The 25,948-nt window shown below is 41.5% G+C and overlaps 1 protein-coding gene across 1 annotated transcript; it reads right to left on the reverse strand.

The window, feature by feature from the left end:
• Window positions 1-1,753: 1,753 nt before the first annotated feature.
• ANKEF1 (ankyrin repeat and EF-hand domain containing 1) lies at window positions 1,754-24,755 on the reverse strand. The gene is made up of 9 exons (XM_065401887.1): window positions 24,410-24,755; window positions 23,551-23,750; window positions 20,114-20,263; window positions 17,805-17,928; window positions 16,057-16,876; window positions 8,745-8,971; window positions 6,951-7,141; window positions 4,123-4,257; window positions 1,754-1,906 (listed from the first exon to the last, which is right to left on the reverse strand). Exons 1-9 carry the CDS (start codon window positions 24,753-24,755, stop codon window positions 1,754-1,756), a joined length of 2,346 nt encoding a protein of 781 aa, XP_065257959.1.
• Window positions 24,756-25,948: the final 1,193 nt, after the last annotated feature.

The raw sequence follows: 25,948 nt of genomic DNA on the forward strand, positions 1-25,948 counted from the left end.
ATGCTATCTTCAGCAGTGCCTGCGCACACCCATTAAGGGCAATGTGGCTGCACAGGTGTCATTGAGGGCAGAATTTGGTCTGCAGAATCTTTATTACTGGGGATAATGCACACGAAGGAAAGAACCCAGCTTGACTCTCAGATTCCATGTAGAGTTGGCAGGACTGACAGAAAAAAACCCAAATATTTTCACCCTTGTAAACTGAAAAAACTGGATCTAGAAATCATGGAGACACAAATATAAATACAAGAATTGTCACACTAGGTCAAACCAATGGTTCTTCTAGTCCAGTATCATGTCTCAGAAACATACTTCTGAGGGAGATGCCAGCATCTCTGCAATGGAAAATTATAGAATAACCTAGCCACAAGGAAACTTTCTTCCTCACACATTCAACTAGTAATTGGCTTAGGCTCTGAAGCATGAGGGTTTGTATCCCTTATATATATAAAAAAGTCATGTCTAAAGTAACTATGGCTGTTCTCATAATCCATATAAATGTCTACATCTTGTACTAAGTTATTGTCCTCAGATATATAGTAGCGGGGAGTTCCACTGGTTATTTATGCCCTATGGAAAATTTATGTACTATTTAAATGACACATAACATCACGTTGGGCGTTTTCATCTTCAAACAAACAAGGTGTCTTATAATTCTCTTTTTAAGTATGTTTTCAACCAGTTTTCCTGGTGCTAAAACAAGACCCCCCAGTCTATAATTCACAAGATCACTCCTAAGCCCCATTTCTAAGGTAGGGACAATATTCACTGGCCTTCATTCCTTGAATATAGGACATCCACTAACTTCAAAAGGCCCTGTATCAAGCCCCACGAGAGCAAAACTACACTCCCAATACTGGTGATTATTTTTGAAAGAACATAAGAGCGGCCCTACTGGGTCAGACCAATGGTCCATCTAGCCCAGTATCCTGTCTTCCAATAGTGGCCAGTGCCAGATGTTCCAGAGGGAATGAACAGAAAAGGGCAATTTCAAGGGATCCATCCACCATCATCCAGTCCCAGCTTCTGGCAAGTTTGTTGAAAATATACCAGCGGCCTGAGCCACATGTGTGGTGCGCTGGCTCAGAACTGGAGTAAAGCAATACTGAGCGAATCCCTGCATTTGTCCATTGTGCAAGTGTGTGTGATGGGATATGAAAATATCAGTTCAGCAATTAATACCAGAACTACTCATTACTCGTCTATTTTCAAATTTTAACTAATAGGAATGATGCCATCTACCTCTCTGGCGGATGAGGCTTTCCTCCCGACTGTCCTGTAGCACTGGCTAAGAGCATCCCAATAGAGGACTTATCCTGCTTGCAATTTACCCTGTTCTTTTTTAAAAAAAAAATATCCTAATAAGAGAAGGATAAATAAAAACCTACTTGCCCTTAGATGAGTCTCGCCCTGTGTCCAAGAATATGGCAGCATAAAGCTGTAGCCAACGGTGCCTATGTTTATAAGTTAAAAAGGATACATCATTTTATGGAACTAGAGTCTGCATACACTGGTCAATCAGGGCCTGATCCTTTGAGGATTCTAGAATCTTGGTGCAGCTCAGCCTCTTATAGGATTAAGCCCTTAACTACAGGGAAACAACATAATTGTACAAAGAAAAAAAAAAGTTTTGCTACAATTTTATCATAATTGAGGGGCATTAAAAAAGGGTAACATGATTCTGTCTTCAAAAAAGGAGCCTCTGCTTTTACGCCCTTTCTGAACTTTGATGCAAAGAACGGCATGAATTAATTTAAGACGCCATTTCTAACGCACAGGCTTTTCCCATGAAATTCTTCTTAAATGGCATCATGAAGTCTTCAAAGTCCACCTCATAAGTAAAGCGCTCACGATGCAATTCCCGCTTTCTTATTAGACTGGCTGTTGTTGCTTCCGGGCTCCAAGTCTGGAAAACAAAGGTAAATAGAATTGTAATAATTAAGCGCTAGTATGTTCTAATTAACTAATAATGCTTATGCAATTGTCTTAACATTTTTGATATAGTTTTTTTTTAAATTAGAGTCAATATCAGACAGACAAACTATTGGTTATTTAGTTGAATATTTGCTTTATCAGCTGGAAGATCTGTGATTTGAATCCCGAAATTCACCATGATATTACATTACTTTCAGCCAATTAAGGGTGGGATTTTTAAAAGCACCTAAGGAAGTTAGACACCTAACTTTCATTGACTCCCAATGGGAACTGGAAACCTAATTCACTTATAAGCTTTGGAAAATCCTACCCTGTGTCCCTTAGATACTTTTAAAAACCCCACCCTAAAAATAGTCTCTATAGTTACAAAACCTCTTCCTCATTCAGTAAAATATTCGTGGGCATGGGAGGGCACATCCAGCATTGCTTCCTGCTTCCATTCCTGGCACAACCAAATAGCTTTCCCAGCTCAAAGACGTCATAGTGACAGAGTCCCCCAATGTAATTTCCATTGTCTTTAATAGTCTTTAATAGCTGCAGGGAAGCATATGCCACAGGCTCTTTACCATTGTCGCTTCACAATGAATATTTGATATAGAAAAAAATGGGTGTCCAGCACTCCTGCTGAATAGCCAGTGATGGCATCAAAATCTGCAGCTTTGTGTGACAGAGGAGGAGGCCACAGACCTTTATCGCAAATGGAGCATTGTAAGTGAGGACAAATGTTTACAAACATGCTTTGAAAAAGGACTGGGGCCTGACTGCTCTGTCAGTTTGCAAGTGCAACTCCCAAAGATTTCACTTGCAACTGATAGATTAATAGAGGTCCTGGCGTGTATATTACCTGTTAATTGTTACAGTAACACAGGGACTGCCATTCTGGATCTGAACAGTGACCCATCTAGCCCAGTACCCTGTCACCAACAGTGGCCAGCACCAGCTACTTCAGAGGAAGGTGCAGTCATGGGATAATTTGCCCAAAGGGAAAGTTTCCTCTTAAGCCCCATCAGTTAGAAGTCAACTTATGCCTGAAGCATGAGGGTTTTTACAGCCTTTAAAGGTGTTATTTATTTTTAACATACATTTAATATAGTTACAGTTGTAACTATGGATCCACATTAAATGTCTACTCCCTTTTTGAATCCTGTTACGATGTTGACCTCAGCGATATCATGTGGCAATGAGTTCCACAGGCTAATTGTAATTTCTTTAATTTATGAAGGAGAGGAGAATGACTCAGAAAAAAAATCAGTTGTCTTCAGCAAGGTCTTTTCCTCAAAGATAATTGTTTATAACAGGAAAGTCAAATAAATTAATAACATAACTGACAAGTAAGTAGAAAGACTCCCTAGACAATATGACAGCCCTGCTCTTTTAAAGGTACTCTCCCCTCTGTCTCCAAAGCAGCCATTCTTATAGCCCTTCCCCTTAATAGCTGTAGAAGAGGTGAGGAAAGCTGATCTGGAGTTAACCCCTGGTACACTAGGATCATCCTTACACCCTGATACAACTTCATTGTCAACACTGGAAAGCATCTTTCTCAGAGAGAAACCACCTGAATTTTTACAAGGTTATTGCTCTTTGATCAACTGATTTGTAATAAAAATACTGAAGGCTATTAATTTCTAGAATCAGAACAAAATGATTTCTCTTAAGCAGAGCAAGGAAAGTGACACTAGTTATGAAAGCCATGTTTCCAAATCATGCAAACAAAAGTGGTATATTTTTGAGATTTCTGAATATATTGGGCCAGATTCTCTGCTGGTGTTAATGGGTTCAGCTCCACTGAATTGATTTTGGGTACGTCTTCACTACCCGCCGTATCGGCGGGTAGCAATCGATTTATCTGGGATCGATATATCGCGTCTCATTAAGACGGGATATATCGATCCCCAAACGCGCTCACCGTCGACTCCGGAACTCCACCAGAGCGAGCGGCGGTAGCGCAGTCGATGGGGGAGCCGCAGCCGTCGATCCCGCGCCGTCTGGACCCCAGGTAATTCGATCCAAGATACTTCGACTAGCTGAAGTTGCGTATCTTGGATCGATCCCCCCCCCCCCAGTGTAGACCAGCCCTTTGACTTCAGTCAAGCTGTAGATATTTACACCAGCAGAGAATACAGGTCTATTGTCATATTCGTTTCAGTATCAAAATGCAGCAGTATGAGGCTCTGCTAATATACTTACTTTTCTGGGTGTGAATGTGATATCAACTTTCTTAGTAGCTCCACTGGTTATTAAAGAATTCAGATGAATAACATTGTCCTTAAGGGATTCTTTCTTTTCTTCAAAAATAGATTTTTCTACGATTGGTGGAGGTGGCTGCAAAAGTTTAAGCACAAGACAAATATGTCACTCTTTCAAGCACTGTTCATACTAGTTGTTGTAGGATATTTTTTTACCAGCCAGCCAGATCGATGTGTGTGTGCATCCATTCTAGAAAGGATTTTTATTATCGAACCATTTTTAAAATAATGTGTAAGCATTTATATTGGAAATAAAAACGAGGGAAGCATTTTAAGAATCTGGCGGGTGGATGCAGTTCTTGGGAATTTACAGATGAAACATTAACATTTGCAAAAGAATCGGTTGACAAGTTTAGAAAGCTTGATGCTTTTTCCATGTATCACAAGTATTAACTAGCAAGCCTGCAAAGAAAAAGCCTGAAGGGCATCTACACCAAGGGGGTTAACCAGAGTTTGACTTCTAGTCTCAGTCACATTCTCCCTAGGCTGTCAAGGGCAGGATTACTGAAAGGAAAGCACTTTTAGTCCCGGAGGGAATAATTGCATTGTGTCTCTAAATAGCGTCCCCTGGGACTGATTAAGAAGCAGCGCTGATAAACTCAGAAGAAAGTCACGACTGAAAATGCCATAACTATGATGAAGTTGCTAAGGCTGGTGTTAGAATGTGTATTGGGGGAAAAGATCAGGTACTCAAGGCTCTAGCTGGGGTGCAGAGAACACACCAGGGAAAAGAACACTCAGAACAGAGGCAGGGTTTGAAAAATATGACTCAAATAGCTCAACATCTGAAGAGGTGGAATATGTGATAACTGCAGACTCACTACTGGGAAAAAAAGTCAAGGGGCTTTATCCAAAGCCCACTTAACTCAATGGAAGTCTTCCTGTAGACTTCAAGGGCTTTGGGTCAGGCCCCATATGCTGGATGTAACAAGGTCTCCTTTTAACATATCACAATCATGATGACAGTAAAGATTATATGAGGGAAAGGGACATTTCTCTACCTTGTATTTAGGTACCAGAGAACACACAATTCCTGGAATATCACACACTAGGCAGGACAGTGGGCTACCCTGCACTCAGATAATTACCCAATCCACAGTTTTAGCTGATGAATGAGTACTACACGAGTTCAAAGCAGCAGGCGAGTGTCATTCAGAAACCACATGTTGCAAAGTACAGACTTTAAACGAAGTAAATACTCTTGGTGAGGGTCAAGTGCTACAATAATACATTTTGATGTCCACAACTAGGATAGCAATTATGTTCCTTGCACGTTTTCAGTGGCCAAATCTATTGACACAGCCCAGGCTATGCAAGCACCAGAGGGTTCTGGGTACTGACTGCGCGGCTTAGCAGAAAGGAAGGCTGAAGTTGTGGGTAAAGGTCTGACTCTGATGATCTGGGTTCTGTTCGTGGCTCTGACACAGACTTCCTGTGTGACCTTTGGAAAGACACCTAACATACTTAGATTGAAAGCTCTTTGGGACAGGGACCGTCTTTTTGTTCGGTGTCTGTACAACACCTCGCATAATGGGGTCCTGGTCCATAATCGGGGCTACTAGGTATACAGTAATACAAATAATAATAAACTCTTCCATCTGCAACGCTCTCCACTCTCATGGTCCATGCTGCAAGGCTCTTGCTCCCTCAGAATTCTTTACTGTGGCTATTCCTGTTCTAGTTTGAAGATTAGGCAGAATGCTTTCCACAGCTCCTGCTGGGCCCGAGGGGTTGCACTAAAGAGCTGCAGCTAAACACTGACAATCGAGCTCTTCTTCTGTAACATTCTCCAGATCTGTGACGTCCAGACTACCCCTCAATCACTACGTCCGCTTGGTATAAACCTCCAGCACACACTCTCAGGGAATCATCCCTCTCACCACAGGTCAGCTCAGAAGCATGCAGACTTTACGAAGAACTAAATTCCAACCCAATCCAGCCTGCACCACCACTAAGATTACATGTTGGAAAGTCTGATCTTTAATATCCTTATCTCATGCTCAATCTCCCGGGATAGTAAATAAGGGTATTGCAAAACTTTTTTTAAAAATGGAGTCATGTTGGCAAAAAGTGTCTTACATGACACCAGGAGGTAGCGGGTGTGACAGCAGTACCTGGCGGGGCACTAGTAACCGTGAGGAGAGCGCTGCTAAACAGGGGTTCAGGGACCAGAGAAACAGAAAAGCTCAAGTTACTGTGGAGCTGAAATGCTCCTTATACCATTTGTCTGGGGGCATGCCACACGGGCTATTGTTAAGATGAAAATAGCACCTAGAGGCCTATGTGATGGGCAGTGTCCCTGCCCCCAAAGAGTTTACAGTCTAAATAGACAAGACATTTTTCAGAGGGGGAACTGCCCAAGGTCATAGAAGGAAGCCTGAGTTAGGAGATCGGGGTTCAATCCCAGATACCCAAAGCCTTAATCCTTTCTCACAGTCTGTAAGTATTTTGTGGAGCATCTTTATAGCTTTTGTCTGGAAAATAAATGAAGAAAACGAGCATTTTAGTAACTGTTGGCAAATCATACAATCATAGAATATCAGGGTTGGAAGGGACCTCAGGAGGTCATCTAGTCCAACCCCCTGCTCAAAGCAGGACCAACCCCAACTAAATCATCCCAGCCAGGGCTTTCTCAAGCCTGACCTTAAAACCCTCTAAGGAAGGAGATTCCACAACCTCCCTAGGGAACCGATTCCAGTGCTTCACAAATCAAGTCAAGTCAAATCACCTCCTGGGCTGTATTTCATTACCCCATGCTATCTATTATACCTCCTCGTTTGCAGCTGCAGCCTCCCCCCGCGTGGGCTTAGCAGCTGGTTTAGGCTTGCCAGCTTTCTTCCCTTTCTTCCCTTTATCTGCTTTGGTTTCTGGTGGTTTTGGCAAACGGTCCAGTTTTTCTTGAAGCAGGTCAATTAGTCTAAAGTCCGCGTACGCCTTTGCAATGTCCAAAGTATTTTGGCCTTTTAAAAAAGAAAAACAAAAAGCAAACAAAGTTCATGAGAAGAATCACTGTCAGTAGCTGTCAGTAGCCATAAAAATAAACAGTGGCACTGATCACCATAATTGCATAATGACACTGCAATTCACTGAACTCAATTAGAGATCAAGCCTGCTAACCACGAAACACATGAGTTGTGCTCACTCATGCTAGCAGGAAGGTGTACTTTAATAACGTTAATAACGTTTATTTTACTGGGAGTAGTTTCTGATGCATGACATCTATTGGACTGCAGACTGAAGTTAATGAGACTCTCCCACGACATCACGTGAAAACCAAGTAAACTAGCAGAGCTGCACTAGATCCCTCTCTCTACTGCTGCTAGAAGGTAATAACCTCTGTAGAAATTCAGATAATTTTTGTTGTCCCTTTTGCTAACGCAGAATAATATCTATCCCACTGCTAAACAGGAAGAAGCACATCAAACAAGTGCCACATACAGAATTAAAAGTAAAAACACAATAGCCATTACAGGTGGTCACAATTAAAACCTTTACAATTTTCCTTTACATAACTAGAATTCCCTCATTATTGTACTCACTAATAACCATTTGCAAACCATGGAGCCACTACAGTTCTGGCAGAGTTGTTTTCAATTACACTCTATTTCACTGCAAAAAACTTTGTTAACCTAGAGTTAAGCTTGAATCTTCACATAAAGAATAAATAAAAAAAAAAAATTCTTGAGACTCACTTTTTTCAAAAAGCACAAAACAACAGAAATCCTGAACAGAAAGTATCATAATGCCACTATATAAATCCATGGTATGCCCACACCTTGAATACTGCATGCAGTTCTGGTTACCTCATCTCCAAAAAGGTACATTAGAATTAGAAAAGGTGCAGAGAAGGACCACGAAAATGATTAGGGGCATGGAACATTTTCCATACAAAGAGAGATTAAAGAAACTGGGACTGTTCAGTTTAGAAAAGAGATGACTAAGTGATATGATAGAGGTCTATAAAATCACAATTAGACTGGAGAAAGTGAATAGGGAAGAGCTATTTACCCCTTCACGTAACAGAAGAATGAAATTCACCCAATGACATTAATAGGCAGCAGGTTTAAAACAAATGCACGCACAAGACACAGTCAACCTATGGTACTCGTTGCCAGGAGATGTTGTGAAGGCCAAAAGTATAGTGGTGTTCAAAAAAGAATTAGAGAAGTTCATGGAGGATAGGTCCAGCAATGGCTGTTAGGCAAGACGATCAGGGACAGAACCCCATGCTCCGGCATCTGACATTTGGTCTGACCCAGTATTACCGTTCTTAATGTTCTTAAAATGTGGGTTCCACATAGTAAAAACGAAAACCCTAAACACTGGAAAATAGGAACATGCCTGCTAAATTTACTAAGACAACTTTAACTCTATCCCCAGAGCACCATGCTGACAACAACCAGAAATGTAGTACAGCCAGATCCTCAAAGAACATACCACTTCATTTTATTTCTTTTACAATATGGTCCACCGTCTCAACAAAGCTTATGTGTAACTGAGAAAACCTCCAACCCTCTACTGCCTTTTTAATCGAAAGTGACCACAAATAGTGTGGGTATTTACCTTTTCTGTTTTCCATCTGGACTTTCGCACCGGAATCAATTAAATATTGCACCGAGTCCAGTCTACAGCTCTCAATAGCTCTCATCAGTGGGGTGGCACTGTTGATTGTAACTGCATCTATCGCTGCTCCAGACTTCACAAGCAGTTCAGCAATGTCCTGTTGACCTGCATGGCAGGCATGGTGCAGAGGAGTCCACTTGAAATTGTCAGTTGCATTTACATCAGCCCTGTAAATAAATAAAACGTAAGAACATATGAATGGCCATACTGAGTCAGACCAATGGTCCATCTAGCCCAGTGTCCTGTCTTCTGACGGTGGCTGGTACCAGATACTTCAGAGGGAATGAACAGAATAGGGCAATTATCGAGTGATCCATCCCCTATCATCTAATCCCAGATTCAAACCATTTCACCTCTAGGGACACCCAGAGCATGGGGTTACGTCCCTGACCATCTTGGCTAATAGCCATTGATGGATCTGTCCTCCATGAACTTCTCTAATAAAGAGGGACTGTGTACATATAAAGATGAATACAACTGCTGTATCTAGATTGATTGTTTCACAATTCCAGGTCCAGTAAACATTAAATGCATGACGTTACTTTTTAAACATAAAAAGCCTTTTCGTGGGTTTTCAACTCACTGTCATACAGCTTTGAAATATTTTAAAATACCTGATGTGGCTTATCGTGGAACTAAATGAATTTGAGCAGTTTGTATGGCTGATGACCACTTAACTAACCAAGAGCAACAAAAATGATTAAAGGTCCAGAAAACATGACCTATGAGGGAAGATTGAAAGAAATTGGGTTTGTTTAGGCTGGAGAAGAGAAGACTAAGAGGGGACATGATAACAGTTTTCAAGTACATAAAAGGTTGCTACAAGGAGGAGGGAGAAAAATTGTTCTTCTTAACCTTTGAGGATAGGACAAGAAGCAATGGGCTTAGATTGCAGCAAAGGAGGTTTAGGCTGGACACTAGGAAAAGCATCCTAACTATCAGGGTGCTTAAGCACTGAAATAAATTGCCTAGGGAGGTTGTGGAATCTCCATCATTGGAGATTTTTAAGAGCAGATTAGACAAACATGTGTCAGGGATGGTCTAGATAATACTTAGCCCTGCCATAAGCGTAGGGGATTGGACTAGATGACCTCTCGAGCTCCCTTCCAGTCCTATGATTCCCATTTTGGAACAGCTGTACGGTGCCTACTCACATTACTGTGAGAATGCTTCCATAAGGAGGGGAACAATAGGGCTGTCAATGATTCATGTCACTAATCAAACATGTCGCTTTTATAGTGCTGCTACCACTGTCCTTTGGCTTCCATTTGGACCACCTGGACTACCATTTCTAACCCTTATGGCTGTGTTTTACATTCTTTAACAAAAGCTCAGCATTCTTAGATTGTTTTTACCAGAACAATTCCGGTTGATTGTCACTTGAAAATCTGCCCTGAGTTAAGGGACTGCATGGTGCTTTGCTGCTTCAGAAGCAATGATCCAGGGGACAGGAATCTGCCACTGAGCTAGACTAAGAGTTTATTTTTCTCATGTGAGTTGACTCAGCTGTGTTGGCTCATTACGGGAGGCAGAGCCACAGCCTCTTCCTGTCCCTCAGGGGCCTGCTTCCCTGTACAGGAAGAGGCGTAGTAGCCCTACAAAGAAAGGCTGCTCTCTCCACAGTGTCCAGGATAGTGAGTAGGCACTTCACACTCCTGTACGGGCATACAGGGCAAGCAGTGATCTTGCCCCTAATGGAAGAGGAAGAGGAGATGAGATCGGCACTTGCAGTGGGGGTGGGATTCCCAGCTTGAGGAGACATACCCGTGCTAGCTCTGATCAAGCGAGCACGTTAAAAAAACAGAATGTAGGCACGGCAGCATGACTGGCAGGAAGGGCTGGCCACCCCAAGTACATACCCAGCTGAGACCGTAGGTATGTACTTGGGACAGCTAGCCCCTCCCACCACTTGCGCTGCCATGGTGACACACTATTTTTAAGCACACTCGCTAGCGCAGGTCTCTGCAAGCTGGAAATCACACCCCCAGCTCCAAGTGTAGACGTACCTGGAGAGGTAGAACGGGAGCTTGAGCTGTGGGTAGGAGAAGTAAGAAGTGTGTGAGGGGAGGAGGGAGGGAGGGAGTATGGGTTAAACACAGATCTTACTTCCACTGAAGCCCAGGGTAAAATTTCCATTCAATTCCAAAAGGAGCTGGATCAGGGCCTAAACTGAAGCAGGTCTAAGGGCATGTCTTCACAGCACAGTTAGCTCACGTGATCATTCAAAGGTTACTCTTTCCTCAACTCCCATCCACTCACAAAAATCTCCTGGTCAAGTTAAATGGTGCTTTAAACCCTAGGATGCAGTGACTTACAGTAACTCATCACCCGATAATCTAATCACACTGTGTAAGTGCAGTGTTGTTTTGCAGTGTGGTTGCGCTCACTGGGGCCTGGTTAGCTCTAGTACAGTAACTTGAGCTAACTGATGCAGTGAAGACAAGCCCCAAGGGACAGGCCACAATAGATGTGAGGCAGAAACACTTCCAGGTACTATCTCTAAATTCCAGTTACATCATTTATTTCAGTTCCCCTCCTAGTTTAACATTTTCATCTGTTGAATATTCTTCCACAGCCCAAAGAATTACAGCCTATGGACTCCAAATAGGGATGACAGTGAAGGGAGACATGAAAGAGAAGCTCATCCAATTATCAGATCATTTCCTTTGATTTTCTTTAGATTTTTCTCAACCGTGTTTTTTTTTTTTAAAGTCAGTGCACCCGATTTTATTTTGAACTAGTTACATCCTAAAAGGGATGTGGCCAAGTAGTTTACTACCAGATTTCACAGTACTTTAACGGATGCGTATTCTAGAATCAAATAATACTCATGTTTGCTTTTAACACTAAACAGACTCTCTCTGATTATAAATTGCCAGACCTCTGGCATAAATCAGTGTCGCTCCTCTGAAACTAGAGTATCTATGCTGATTTATACAAGCTGATGATCCAACACTGCATGCCTCTACAGCTTTAGGTTAGAAAATTACAGTATTTCTTTAATTATTCAGAGCTAGAAAGAATCAAGATTGATATTAAAAACTTCACACTGGTGTAATTGGGGGGGGTGTTTTCAGTATTGTTTATCCAGTTTATCCTACACAGCAGTTCAGCAATGATGCCATGACAGAAGTGAAATGTGCAACTTGAGAGAAAGCAGAAGAGTTAGGCCAGCAGCAAGAATATAAATATTTTATTTTACTACAGAACAGAAATAATCAACGTTGCTGCAATATTGTTGACATAGCTGCTTCATAAAATGTGACCTGAATAGTGATTCTGATTATGCCTCTACACTTTCTACATCTTATATTCAGACTTTTCCCTCCTTCTTCCATATTCCCTTCTGGTTAATTTCATTTTTTTAATATTTCCCATTCATATTTTTTGCATTTGCTTTTTATTTTACTCACTCTTAATTTTTTTTTTTTTTACTTTTTGGAAATGAAAATGTACATGCAAAGAACTGAATTAACAGAAATGCAGTGGTCTGAAGGACTGTCTCCAGTCCAAGGCAATTAGATCCAGGGATGTAGACACCTGTGTGCAAGCCGAAGTTAATGAGGCCCTGCATGCGTGCAGGGGTCCATCCATGCAGGACTGGGACCCAGTTGATAGTGATACACCTCCCTCAGGTGGAGCTCATAACAGGAGGGGCCCCATCAGCCACTTCTCCTGGCTTCTCACTTCACCTATGTTCCTTCGCAGTTATCAAAGGGGAGAAAGATGCTCCCTTCTGTTTTCAAACAAGCCACAAGCTCCTCCCACAATCCTCCCCAAGGCTGCTGCCTCTCAGAAGCCCCACTGTGTGGGTTTACAAGGAGTAAAAGACCTTTGAGGGATTCTTCCCCAAAACCCCCTCACACACACACACACACACGCCCCAGCTACATCAGCTTCATTGTATCTGGGACTGTCCCATAGAGCTACAATGTAGAAACTACTGAACTGAAGCATCCATTAGAACATTAGTCCAGGAGCCAATACCAGATGCTTCACAGGAAGATGCAAGAAACCCCGCCGTTATAAGATGTTTCAGGATAAGTTCCTTCCTAACCCGCTCTGGCCAAAAGGTGACTTTATGCCAGGGGTAGGCAACCTGTGGCACGCGTGCCGAAGGCGGCACGCGAGCTGATTTTCAGTGGCACTCATACTGCCCAGGTCCTGGCCACCAGTCTGGGGGCTGTACATTTTAATTTAATTTTAAATGAAGCTTCTTAAACATTTTAAAAACCTTATTTACTTTACATACAACAATAGTTTAGTTCTATATTATAGACTTACAGAAAGAGACCTTCTAAAAACATTCAAATGTATGACTGGCAAGCGAAACCTTAAATTAGAGTGAATAAATGAAGACTCGGCACATCACTTCTGAAAGGTTGCCGACCCCTGCTTTATGCCCTGAAACACAAGGGTTTGCATTCTATCCACACGTCTTTTAAATTCTTTACTAATGTAGTCCTAGATGGTCTTGTAATCTATATAAATGTCTAATCTTTTTTAAAATCCCGCTGAAATTTTGCTCTCAGTGACATCTTGGCAATAAGTTCCACAGGCTAATCGAGTGTTATTTGTTTACCAGGTTTAAATTTGCTGGCTTTCAGTGTCATTGGATAACACTTGATCTGGTGTAAGAAAGTGGGGGAGGGGAAGTGCTCAATCATCTCCATACCATTCATTATTTTATACATCACTATCATTTCCTATTCATCTCCTTTCTGGAGTCAATGAGCCACAAGCCTTCCAGTCTCTCTTCATATGCAATATTTTCCATGCCTGCAATTATTCTCTCCATCTGTTCACTGAACACTCTCTGCTCCTGTTTTATCCTTTTAGGGACAAGCTGATCAGATCTGAACAGAGTATTCCAGGGGAGGGCATAACGTTGATTTACACAGGACTTGTATGTTAGCACTGTCTCTTGCTGTATTTTTTTTAATCAAACTGATTTATAAACCTGCTCCAGCAAAACCGTGCAAATAAACCACAGCACGCACTGCCAATTTATGTTCAAACTGCACCATTTTCTAGAACCTTAGATGAACATACAGAACACTTTGTATTCCACTCTATATGGTTTGTTGAAAGACCATGTTATAAAAAGGAGCCCAGTTAGATTCCCATAGCAATATTTTCACCATGTGCTGAAATTCTCTTTTGCCGAAAGGTGCAAAGCTGACATTTACTATGGCACTTTACCTCTGAATTTCCTGTTTTTGTCTGTTTAAAATCCCAAAATTAACATTGCTTTACCACGTTACAAGGTCCAAATGTTAAAGATAAGGGGCAAAACTTATCCTAGCTGTAACTCCATTGAACTCAATGGAGGTTTGATGAAGTCAGTAAAGATTAATTGGCCCAATGAGCATAACCACTAGATCCCAAGAATGCACAGGCTTAAACACGTACGTAACTTTACAAATGTCCCACTAATGTTAGTGGAAGTGCTGAAATGCATTAAGTTGCATGAATTTAAGCCTCTTCAGGATTGGGGCCTGTAGGCAAAAGAGGCCTTACTGGAGCCCTACACACAACTAACAGTAAGAACCAAAGGCTGTGAACCAGAGGAAGCCTGGCCCTGGCAAAATTTCAATGCACCAGGTATTAGCTAACACCAAGTAAGCACATTCCAGGCTTGAGAGGATGGTACAGGAACACCCAGAGTTCTCAAGTAATTGCGTGAACACATTCCCAGGAGATGGTTCGGGGACAGACAGAGCCCTCGTAAGATATTGAGGGAATGACAGGATAATGGATGAGGATGTTTTGTTAGAACTAGCAGGTGCAAGGTACAAGAAAAGAATGAAAAGCATATGGAATGTAATACGTAACTTCTTTATATCAATGTATAAAAGGAGAAGACACAGGAGGGGCATCTTTGTGCTGGCCTAGGGGACCGGATCCTAGCATCCTGATTGAGCTGGTACCATTGTCACAGGCATACATATAGTGGTGTACCTGTAGCTCCTATGGGGCACTGGAACTGTGCTTTGTCGACAATGCCTTCAACACTGAACCGAGTCCATGGTCTTTATGAACAACACCGAGGTCTGCTGAATCAGCAAGCTGCTGGTGAAGCTGACCGATACAGGAGCACGTGCCAGCCTCAGCAAGGCTTCACTAACAACAGAGCCTAAGATTGTAAATAACGTAGGGTGACCAGATGTCCCAATTTTATAGGGACATTCCCGATTTTGGGGTCTTTGCCATCTGGTCACCCTAAAGTAACTGCTCACCCTTGGAAATGGGAATTGCTACATGTAGAGAGTAATGCTAATGTTAATGTCATTGTCTTTAAAATTAAAAAAAAAAAAGGTTTTTTAAAAACCCATCACACTTGTGTGTAGCGATTTTTGCATATAACATAACATACTGCTCTTTTGTTCTCCTCTTTGAACAGACACCCTGTCGTGCTCTGGTATAGCCCTACAGTCATTCAGATAAATGCCTAAGGGAACATCTTCCAAATTACTTTAATGAATCGTTAACTATCATTCAAAATAAAAATCCTACCTTTTATTATTAAGATTTCCCTAGTGTGTTTGCTGACTACAATCTGCTGCAGAACTTTTAAAGTGGTGAATATATTAGATAGCAGTGTCTGACTATAGCCTTAAGCCTGATCTAGTCAGCACATGTGTCAGCCTGCTGTGGCTGTAGAATAGAAGTAATGCTTTTATGCACCAGTCTCATTCACACCTTTGCCTCTAAAGGCAGTGGGAATCAGGAGATCCCAACTCTGCCACAGACTGCTTGTGTGACCTTGGGCCAGTCACTTAGGCCAACATTTTCAAAAAGCATCCACTAATTTTGAATGCCTCCATTTTTGGAATGCCCAATTTGGGACACGCCAAGGCTGATTTTCAGAGGTGCTGAGCACCTACAGATCCAATTGACTTCAACTGGATATGTAGGTACCTGGCACTTCTGAAAGACCAAAAGCTCAGACCCCCTAAATTAGCAACTCTGAAAATGTTGGCTTTAGCCAACTTTGAAGATCACCTTTAAGTTCTTCTGTTTCCCCATCTTCAAAAACAAGGATCATAACAACAATACCCTACCTCATGGGCGTTATGAAGCTTAATTCATTACTGCTTGCAATGCTTTGATTGTACAGTGATAAACACTATGCAAATTCTTAAGAATAAAGTTAAATATCTCCAAGTTTTTTTTCTTTTGTGTTTAAGTGACTATCAAATATATACACTGTGCAAAAACAACAAAAACAACCCTCCCCACAAAAACTTACCCCTTCTCTAGAAGATATTTCACAGCATCCATGTTTCCACTTCCACATGCAGCCATCAAAGGAGTTTTATAATATACATCTCTAATGTCCACTGGTACCCCCTCGTCAAATGCTTTTTTCAGTGACACAATGTCTCCTGCTTTAGTAAGATAGTTAATCTTGGAGTAAGTCTTCTCCGGCTCATCAATGTACCACACAGAGTCATCCTGCAAAGGATGTTCAGGGGGGTGATCCCGATTAAAGCGGTTACCATCGGTCACATTCTGATAGGTCTCAATCATGTACAAAGGGGGCCCGCCGTCTATTCGGCGTGGGTACAAGCTCTCTGGAATGACGCAGATGGGCACGGGGATGGAGAACTTGCCTTTCTTGGCTTTTCCTTTCTTCCCTTTCTTCTTTTTGGGTCCAAAAGACGAAATAAGATAGGCTTTTTGCAAGTATTTGGAACCTTTAAAGAACTCTTCAATGTTAACCCCCCCAGCACGAGACTTATCATGTGCCTGAGCAACGGTTTGTATTAGTTCAGCATCCACAAAATCACACTTCTCCTGAATAATTGATGCAAAATCATCTTTGCTTATTGTTCCATCACCTCTATCCACCACCTCAAATGCCTCACGAAGGGCTGTCTGGTGTTCTAAGGACCAATCGTGCAACTTCATCGCCCAGCGTGGATTGTCTTCCTTCGGTCCAGGTTTGGAGATTTTAGCATGGAGTCGTTCAATTTTGCGCAGTTCCTTTGATGCTGCTTTAAAACCACCTTCTTTGGCAGTCATTCTTGGGGTCTTTGTTAGTAGGTTCTTCCATTTAGGATCACAGCCTAAACATACAGAAATCGTTTTACTGAAAAAACAAGATGGTGTATAAAACTAGCTGAGTCTTAATTCAGATTTGCTGCAAACTGCTGCAGATAATTATTAACAGGGTCTATAATTTTATACTGTCTGGGATCTACACAGAACTATTAAATTGCACTTTTTAACTAGGGAGTGGGATAGTTATTAAACACAAATACACAAAAACTACACTGAAAGCATTAAAGATTTTACTTAAACCAATAAAAGAAGCCATGAAGAGCAAAGCTAAGGTTGAAATACTATTTTTAACTCACCATTCTGTACCCAAGAATTGAAGTTTGGCTATGTGTGGTGCCATTACTTAAAATGTTTGGACCTCATGAACAGAGCATGAACAGATTTTGCAGGTTCATGTGGAAACAGTGAAATTCCAGGTGTGTCACTGACTTTGATTTTAGTCAGTGTGACCACAGCTTCTTTGAGGCCAGATCCAATGCACATGGAGATTAAGGGGAGTCATTCCGTTAATTTCAATAGGCTCTGGATCAGTCCCTTTAAGTGATACAGTGATTATTTTCCTATGAAATGTAAAAGTTTCAAAAGCAGCTGTGGACACTCACTTCTGAAAGAATTAAATCCATCCCAATGCTAATGGAATATCGTTCCCACCTGTGTATGCCTAAATACTTAGCCCAGCGTAGTTTTAAATGACTCCAATCTATTGAGCATCCACTGCCTCCCTTGAGAATTATTCTACAGACTCAGCCACACAGTTAGGAAAATTTTCCTGACAATCTGTATTTGTCAGTGGATTAAATGCTCATTACAAGTGCAACTGTGACAGTTTTGGAAAGTCAAATCCTCCATTTATAGAAAAGTGAACTCCTGTATTTAGCACAGAAGACAAGCAAAGATTTGGATGATCTATGTAAATACACATTTTTTGTTTACCTCTTTGCCCTATAAATTTGCAGCAATCCGCAAAACCCCCAGCAGCAGCGTAATGAAGTGGCGTGTTCCCATTCATAGCAATGAGCCCCACATCTCCATTATAAGCTGAAATAATTCTTAGGATCTAGAAAAGCAAAGTCAATGCCATTAAAAACCCTGCATTAAAATGACTGGGATTTGTGGGGGTTTTAATTTTTTTTTTAATAATTGAAATTAGGGCTCTCAATTAATCACGGTTAGAGTGACCAGATGTCCCGACTTTGTAGGGACAGTCCCGATATTTGGGGCTTTTTCTTATATAGAGGCCTATTGCTCCCCCACCCCCTCGTCCCGATTTTTCACACTTGCTATCTTGTCACCCTAATCACAGTTAACTCAAGCGATTAACTCAGAACAGATTAACTCGGTTAAAAAATTAATTGTGATTAATCATAGTTTTAATCACACTGTTACACAATAATAGAATACCAATTTAAATTTATTATATTTTTTTGTTTCTCTACATTTTCAAATATATTAATATAAAGCGAGCACTGTACACTTTGTATTCTGCGTTGTAATTGAAATCATTATTTTTTATTACAAATATTTGCACTGTAAAAAAGATAACATAGTATTTTTCAATTCACCTCATTCAAGTACAGTTGTGCAATCTCTTTATCATGAAAGTGCAACTTACAAATGTAGATTTTTGTTACATAACTCCACTCAAAAACAAAACAATGTAAAACTGTAGAGCGGGGTAGGCAACCTATGGCATGTGTGCCAAAGGCAGCACGCGAGCTGATTTTCAGTGGCACTCACACTGCCCGGGTCCCGGCCACCGGTCCAGGGGGCTCTGCATTTTAATTTAATTTTAAATGAAGTTTCTTAAACATTTTAAAAACCTTAGTTACTTTACATACAACAATAGTTTAGTTATATATTACAGACTTATAGAAAGAGACCTTCTAAAAACATTAAAATGTATTACTGGCACGCGAAACCTTAAATTAGAGTGAATAAATGAAGACTCGGCACACCACTTCTGAAATGTTGCTGACCCCTGCTTTAGAGCCTACAAGTCCACTCAGTCCTACTTCTTGTTTGTCTCAGTGATTGGCTGAACAAGTTTGTTTACATTTACGGGAGATAATGCTGCCCGCTTCTTATTTACAATGTCACCTGAAAGTGAAAACAGGTGTTCGCATGGCACTGTTGCAGCCAACGTTGCAAGGTATTTACATGCCTGATATGCTAAACATTCATATGCCCCTTCATGCTTCGACTTGTAGACTGCACGATCTTTTGTTTATCTTTTTTACAGTGCAAATATTTGTAATAAAAAAAATAATATAAAGTGAGCACTTCACACTTTGTATTGTGTTGTAACTGAAATCAATTACATTTGAATCTGTAGAAACACATCCAAAAATATTTATAATACATTTAAATTGCTATTCTATTATTGTTTAACAGTGCGATTAAAACGGCGATTAATCACGATTAATTTTTGTAATCATTTGACAGCGCTAATTGAAATACTGTGTAATCCATGCCCACACTGTGCAACCCATGCCCACACTGTGCAGCTATCTGTCCTTCTCCACTGATTAATCTACATATAAAAGTTTATGAGGTTGCTACAGTTATGTGATTCCTTAGCCAGGCAGTAGGAGCTTGTGCTTTTAAATCCAGAGTGCCCACGTTCAATCCCTATGACCATCAACCCATCCAAGGCTGTTGCGTTTTAAGAAGCAATTACCTATGATAGATAGAACAATACTGCTACAGTAAATGACCTAGATCCAAACAACATGGTACTAATGGGGTGGGCATTGCCTTCAGGCTTCTCTATAGCAGAAATGTAGAGATCTTTGGGGTAGGAATGGGGGAGCGGGGGTAGTTGCTGCTGATCAGTTCCCCCATCTCTGTTGAAATTACAGGGGGCAAATCCACAGCTATCCCGACTCCCAAACATGCCTTAGAGACAACAGGGAAGAAAAGAAGCCGCTCCCCCATCACTGGGCACCTACAAGCAACACCTCCTTCGTGAGACACAGCCAGGACACAGCCTTGTGAGACCCCTCTGCCCTGGTGGGCCCACCCGCATAAGACATAAGTAGGAACATGCATTTATAGGTACCTCACAGAAAACGGCTGCAGATTTATAAGAGAAATACCATAATTTCTAAATTCCCTTCAATGGTTTAATAGAAGCCATTCATGAATACTGATTTCTCTGCTTAATCAGCAAAGCTGCTTGGCTTGGAGGAAAAAAACAGGCTGGGTAGCTTTGAAGTTAAGTTTCAGTACTATCAGCAAGATACCTCAAAAAAGCCTCCTTTGGCAGCAAAATGTGCAGCATTGTGTCTTTCGTTGTCAAAGATGTTAACATCTCCTCCTCTTTCAAGTATGCCACGCACCATCTCTATTACGCCTTCCCTTGCCACTTCCATTAAGGCAGTGCGACCAGTAGCCTGCAAATTAAACAGCTTTTTATGTTCGTTTTCGTGTTAGACAGCCCAAGCCAATGTCACAAGGGGATAGCAGAACTGAAGGCCTCCTTTATGCATCATAAAGAAGCAAAGAAGGGTGGGTGCAAGCCCAATAATTTCAAAAGTCTTCTGCAGGTCACCTTTAAGAACCTAATCCTACAGTCTTTAAAACACGTGAGCAGTCCCACTGTCTTCTCTTGAGTAAAAGCTATAGGATCAAGCCACATAAGCCCAATCCTACAAGTAACTACACAAGTAGTTTTACTCAAGTGAGTAGTCCCTATGAAGTCAATGTGCCTACTCACTTGAGGAAAATTACGCAGAGGCATGTTTGTGGGATCAGCCCCTAGATATTCAGAAAAGCTCAGCTCAGCCATTTAGGTACTTCAACGAAGTGCTCCTCACCCAGCAACTGACATTGTTCTCATACACTCAAAGGGCTTGTTGGATCTTGCTTAGGAGTTCCACAACTGTGGATACAGACTTAAAACAGAGTACCATTGTTTTTCCATGTCACAGATGACCTAGAGAGGGACACAGGACCATAGGCTCCTTTAGTTCAGTGGTTCTCAACCAGGGGTATGTGTGTACCCCTGGGGGTACGCAAAGGTCTTCCAGGGGATACATCAACTCAGCTAGACATTTGCTTAGTTTTAGAACAGGCTACATAAAAAGCACGAGCGAAGTCAGTACAAACTACAATTTCATACAGACAATGGCTTGTTTACACTGCTCTATAGACTACAGACTGAAATGGAAGTACAATATTTATATTCCAATTGATCTGTTTTATAATTATATGGTAAAAATGAGAAAGTCAGCAATTTTTCAGTAATAGTAAGCTATGCCATTTGTATTTTTATGTCTGATTTTGTAAGCAAGCAGTTTTTAAGTGAGGTGGAACTTGGAGGTACGCAAGACAAATCCAACTCCTGGAAGGGGGACAGTAATCTGAAAAGATTGAGAGTAACTGTTCTAGCCAATACCAAGAACTTTTTGCAAAATGTGCCTGAAAACCACTTGTGCTAGATGTGTCCATGTGGTAAGATGGACGTGCAAGGGAAGACTGATTCAGTGCACCAGTTCTGTCAAGGAGGAGGTGGTTTATTAGAAGATGGCAGGGTTTTGGGAATTCCACCAGTATTCTTATATTCCCAAGCAAAACTAGCATATGCTAGTACAAACATCAAATTAATGCATGACATTTGTACACATTTTGTTACAACAGAATATACACTCTTAGGAATGTCTAGCTTTAGGTGACCCAGAGACCTTTCCTTATGCATAGCATATCTTCTTAGATAGTCAGTGACACACGCTCTGCCCCTTACTTGCTACGGCAGACCCACGTGTTGGAGTGTGGCTTTATGCTGGAATTCCAGTAAGATAATCACAGGATAGGGCTGTACATGACGGGTTTATTGATGCATAGGGCTATGCACTAATCCAAGTGTGTACTGCAGAATTACTTGGATCGCTCTTTCTGCATAGCTGCCTGCGCATTTTGTCTCTTTCAAATGTGTTTATGTGAAAGGGAAATATAGTCTAGAATTATTAAGACATTGTGCTGTTGTTCTTTACACCCCAGAGGCGGGCACATTTCAGTGGAGTCATATTATATATATATATATATATATATATATATATATATATATATATATATATATATATATATATATTTTGTGAAGCACTCTAATATAAGAGATGCTCCAGTCAGGTAAAGTATTATTAGCTGACCAGAGGTGGAGGAAATAGCATCTCCTTCCCCTGGGCATCACCCTGGACATGCAAGCCAGGCAGTGCGACTCTCTTCCTTTGAAAATTATTCTGTACAAGCTGGGGCCAGACGGCGAGTCACAGTGAATAGGAAACTATTTGTCCTAGGGAATGGTAAAGATACTGACTGAGCAGAAAATAATTCCCTACGGCTAAACTCCGGTATTAAAATGTTCCTCATTGCCTATCACTGTTAGGAGGAGGTGCCAGGGATTCTTTTGTCTTATTTAAAAAAATCATTAAATTTTGCACTGCTTTTTGACCCAATGCAGATTAACTCAATAGTTAATAAGTAAAGAAATTTGATTGTTCATCCATTATTCTGGTCTATTTCAAAGGGTATATTTGGAAGTAGCTGCTGTATTGCTGGCAAGTGGCTGGAGTGATTATGCTTGTGCAAATTCCAGTCAGGCTGAATGTGTCTTGTGGGGCTCAGAGAGTTTACTGTGGAGAAATGCTATTAAGGTTTTTTTTTGGGGGGGGGGGGGGGGGAAGAGAGGCATAGCCAGCAGGTCCCAGCTTCAATCCACCAGCTGGTACTAAGGGAGAGCAGGGCAATATCCCTAAGCCATTCCCTATGGAGTGTCTTGCACCATTTGTGGTACTAGCACTCTCCTTTCTTTGCACGCTGGAGCTCATATCACCCACAAACTGTAAAGCCATTCCAATTGGAGGCCCCCACACTTTAATAAAGAGGGGCAGCTGGAAGGGCACTCTCTGTGAGTGGCTTTGGCACTCACTTCCCCCTCTTGGGCTGAAATAGCCTGAGTCTCTTGACCTTTAATGCATGGTCATCTTGGGAGACAAAAATGCGGTGAGGGACGGTGTTTGTGGGCACATGAGGAATGTCTGGACTGGTTGACTTTAACTAGAGGGATGAGGATAAGCTCCTGGATTTGTGGTTACCTGAAACATATGGAACGTTGAGCACTGGTCTGGCTTTTTTAAAATGTCTCATTGTACTGGATAAACAAATAAATGACCTGGATTACGGCTGCCCCTTGCAAACCCGTGCAGATGGAAAGGAGGGTAAAGGATACGGTTTCTTGTAACATCTCACTGTCTTGGTTCTCATGCAGGGCCGGCCACATTATGCTTCTAATTTTATTGAATATAATTTCAACATTTAAAACAATAGGCCAGATCCCTCGGCCAGTGTAATGGACACAGCTTCACTGAAGTCAACGGGCAATAGCACTTCACACCATTTGGGGAGATGACCTGGTTGTTTTTATGCATATAAATAATTGGATCACAACCTACCAAAATCCAAAACAGGAGATAAATGATCCAGGTGTGGGACCCCAGTAAAATAAAACAAGAATGATGGAGAGGTGCTATCAGTGGCAGTCATCTGTGCATTGCCCAGAAGTTAACCACCTGATATGTCTCATTATTATTTCAATTTAAAGATTTATGGTCATATATTGTAGTGGTCTTACAACTGCATTACAATAGTATGTATACGTATTTAATTATAGGAATATTCCTACTAGGTTTATCGCATTGGGGTCTGCTCCTCTTTCCAAAAATTTCAGACATATTTCCTTAATCTCGTGTGCTTGTTCACAGGCTTGTAGGAATACTGGCTTCCCATCAATAGTACAGTTGTTAACATCTGCGCCATTTTCTAAAGCAATCTGAACGCAGCGGCAGTGCCGTTTCGTAGGTAAAATACAGTAAAACAAAATGCCTGGAACAAAAAACAAAATGGTTGTTAAGCAACAAACAGTAGGAGGCTGAATCAAATAGTAGGAAAGGCCCTGATTCAGGAATCTGATCTGCACAGACAGACCCCTTGAACCAGTATAGAGACCCATTCATTTCTCAGGCCTACGGGTCTGTCCATTTGAATCAGATTACGGGATGAAGACTTTAGAAATGAACACATGAAATGATATTTGGGATTTCAATGGGACCACTTGTGGAGAAAGCAATATTCAATGAGAGTGAGGGTATCAGAATCTGACCCTTAATAGTTAGGCACATATAAAACTAACTATTGGAGAGAGCTACAACCTAAATGCCTGATCCAGTAAAAATGTCTTCACTTTCAACACCACAAAAGCTCTTAAGAAAAATGGCTTTGTTGGGTTGTATGTGTAGTCAACACCCACCCTGGGTTGAATCTTAGGATGTTCAGTACCAAGCCACAGACCTTTGCTACATGAGCCAAAGAACAGTCCTGCAGCAGAAGACTCTTACCCACTATGTTGACCAGCCACTAGAGGGGGACATAACACACATAGCTAGCACATGATATGCGGTGAGAAAGCAGGATTGCAATTTGTGTTGATTCTGGCTTCAAAGATGCTTTTTCTGTCTAATATGATTAAGCGGGACTCTTTTTACCTTTTCCTTCATTATCAACCATGGTCATGTCTGCCTCGGCCTTCGCTAGTTTATCCAAGGCTAAGTCATGTCCTAGCTCGGCGGCTTTCATTGCAGGAGTGCGTCCCATTCGGTCTTGAACATCTGGATGAGCTCCTTGCTCCAGCAGAAAGTTGCACATGTCTATGTCATTTGCGATGCACGCCAAATGAAGGGCACTATCTCCATCGACAGGCTCTGTGAAATTAATGAGTTCTGGGAATCCAAGTTTGGTCAGCTTCTCGATCTGCCTCTTGTCTTTCTGGCGAACACATTGGAGAACTTTGTAGATCTGCAAATTTTCAAGTCTTTTGTCCGTCAAAGACATCCTTGATCAACTGAAGCTAGTCTTCTTCAAAGGGAATGCTTTCTGGGCAAAAAAACACACAAAAAACAGGTGTGAAGTTATTCTCCTTACAAGCCATAATGGGTTTTGATCCAAATCACATTTAGGTCAATTAAAGTTTTTCATTTTGACTTCAGAGGCCACTGAGCAGCCTCATTATTCTTGATTTTATATGTGCATATGCATACAGGTATATATTATATACACACCTCTGTATAGACACACACAGAGACATGCATGCGCACATAAGACTTCGAAAATCATTCGAATCGCAGCCACTGGGAGCTGCAGGGGGGGTCGTGCCTGCGGATGCTCAATGGAAACAAAATGTCTTGCGGCCCACCAGTGGATTACCCTGATGGGCCACGTGCCGAAGGTTGCTGACCCTTGTACCAGACAATAATTTAAGGAATTACCTTTCCAGAGGATGTGGCTTTCTCCAAACTAAATATCACTAGGAATTAGATTATTATTTATTTATATTTGTTTTACCGTAGTACTGAGCAGCCCCAGTCATGGACCAGGACCCCATGGTGCTAGGCGCTGTACAAACATGAACAATAAGATATTCCCTGACCCGGAGAGTTTACGATCTAAGTATTAACCTGTTTAGGCAAATACTTGGATTTAAATGTTAAATTCTATTCTGTGTCGGTTCTTATACCATCCTTGTTACCACAGCATCCACGCACCACCTGATAGCATACTAAGCAAAAAGACTAACGTCAGTCATGTGTGGTTTGTTCTTTCCTCCTCATACATATTGCATCTGATTATTCTGTCAAAGGGAATAAGTGCAGTCTCTTATAACAGACAATCATGAATGTCTTGTATTGATGCGAGCTGCCTCCCAGGGTTCTCACCCCCGAATGAAGAGAACTCAGAGGTGCTCTCCATTCCAGATCACCAGGGAAGCTGTGACCCACAAGGAAGTTCAGCTTGGAATGTTAACAAGCCACTGGGAGCAGAGACTCAACACAGCAAGTCAGCACTGGGGCCTGGCTGCTGGGCGCAAAGGGGTGTGAGCTCTGCAGGGATAGTGTCTGAAGATGCTAAGGGGAACGGGGGAAGCCCCTTGTAATTTTCAGTATGAATTCTTTGCCTGTAGTCCTGTTCCGTTGCCTGTTGGCATATGATGATAGGGAAGCCTGGATTCACTTTTTAAAAATCTGCCA

This window comes from Emys orbicularis, chromosome 3, assembly GCF_028017835.1.
Source record: "Emys orbicularis isolate rEmyOrb1 chromosome 3, rEmyOrb1.hap1, whole genome shotgun sequence".
NCBI classification, from domain to species: Eukaryota; Metazoa; Chordata; order Testudines; family Emydidae; genus Emys; species Emys orbicularis.

Coding starts and splice junctions, on each gene's coding strand:
- ANKEF1 (XM_065401887.1), bottom strand. CDS start 24,755: ATGTCTTTGACGGACAAAAGACTTGAAAATTTGCAGATCTACAAAGTT. Junction 23,751..24,409: donor GGTTGATAATGAAGGAAAAG/GTAAAAAGAGTC, acceptor TTTTTGTTCCAG/GCATTTTGTTTTACTGTATT. Junction 17,929..20,113: donor CCAAAGGAGGCTTTTTTGAG/GTATCTTGCTGA, acceptor TTGCTTTTCTAG/ATCCTAAGAATTATTTCAGC.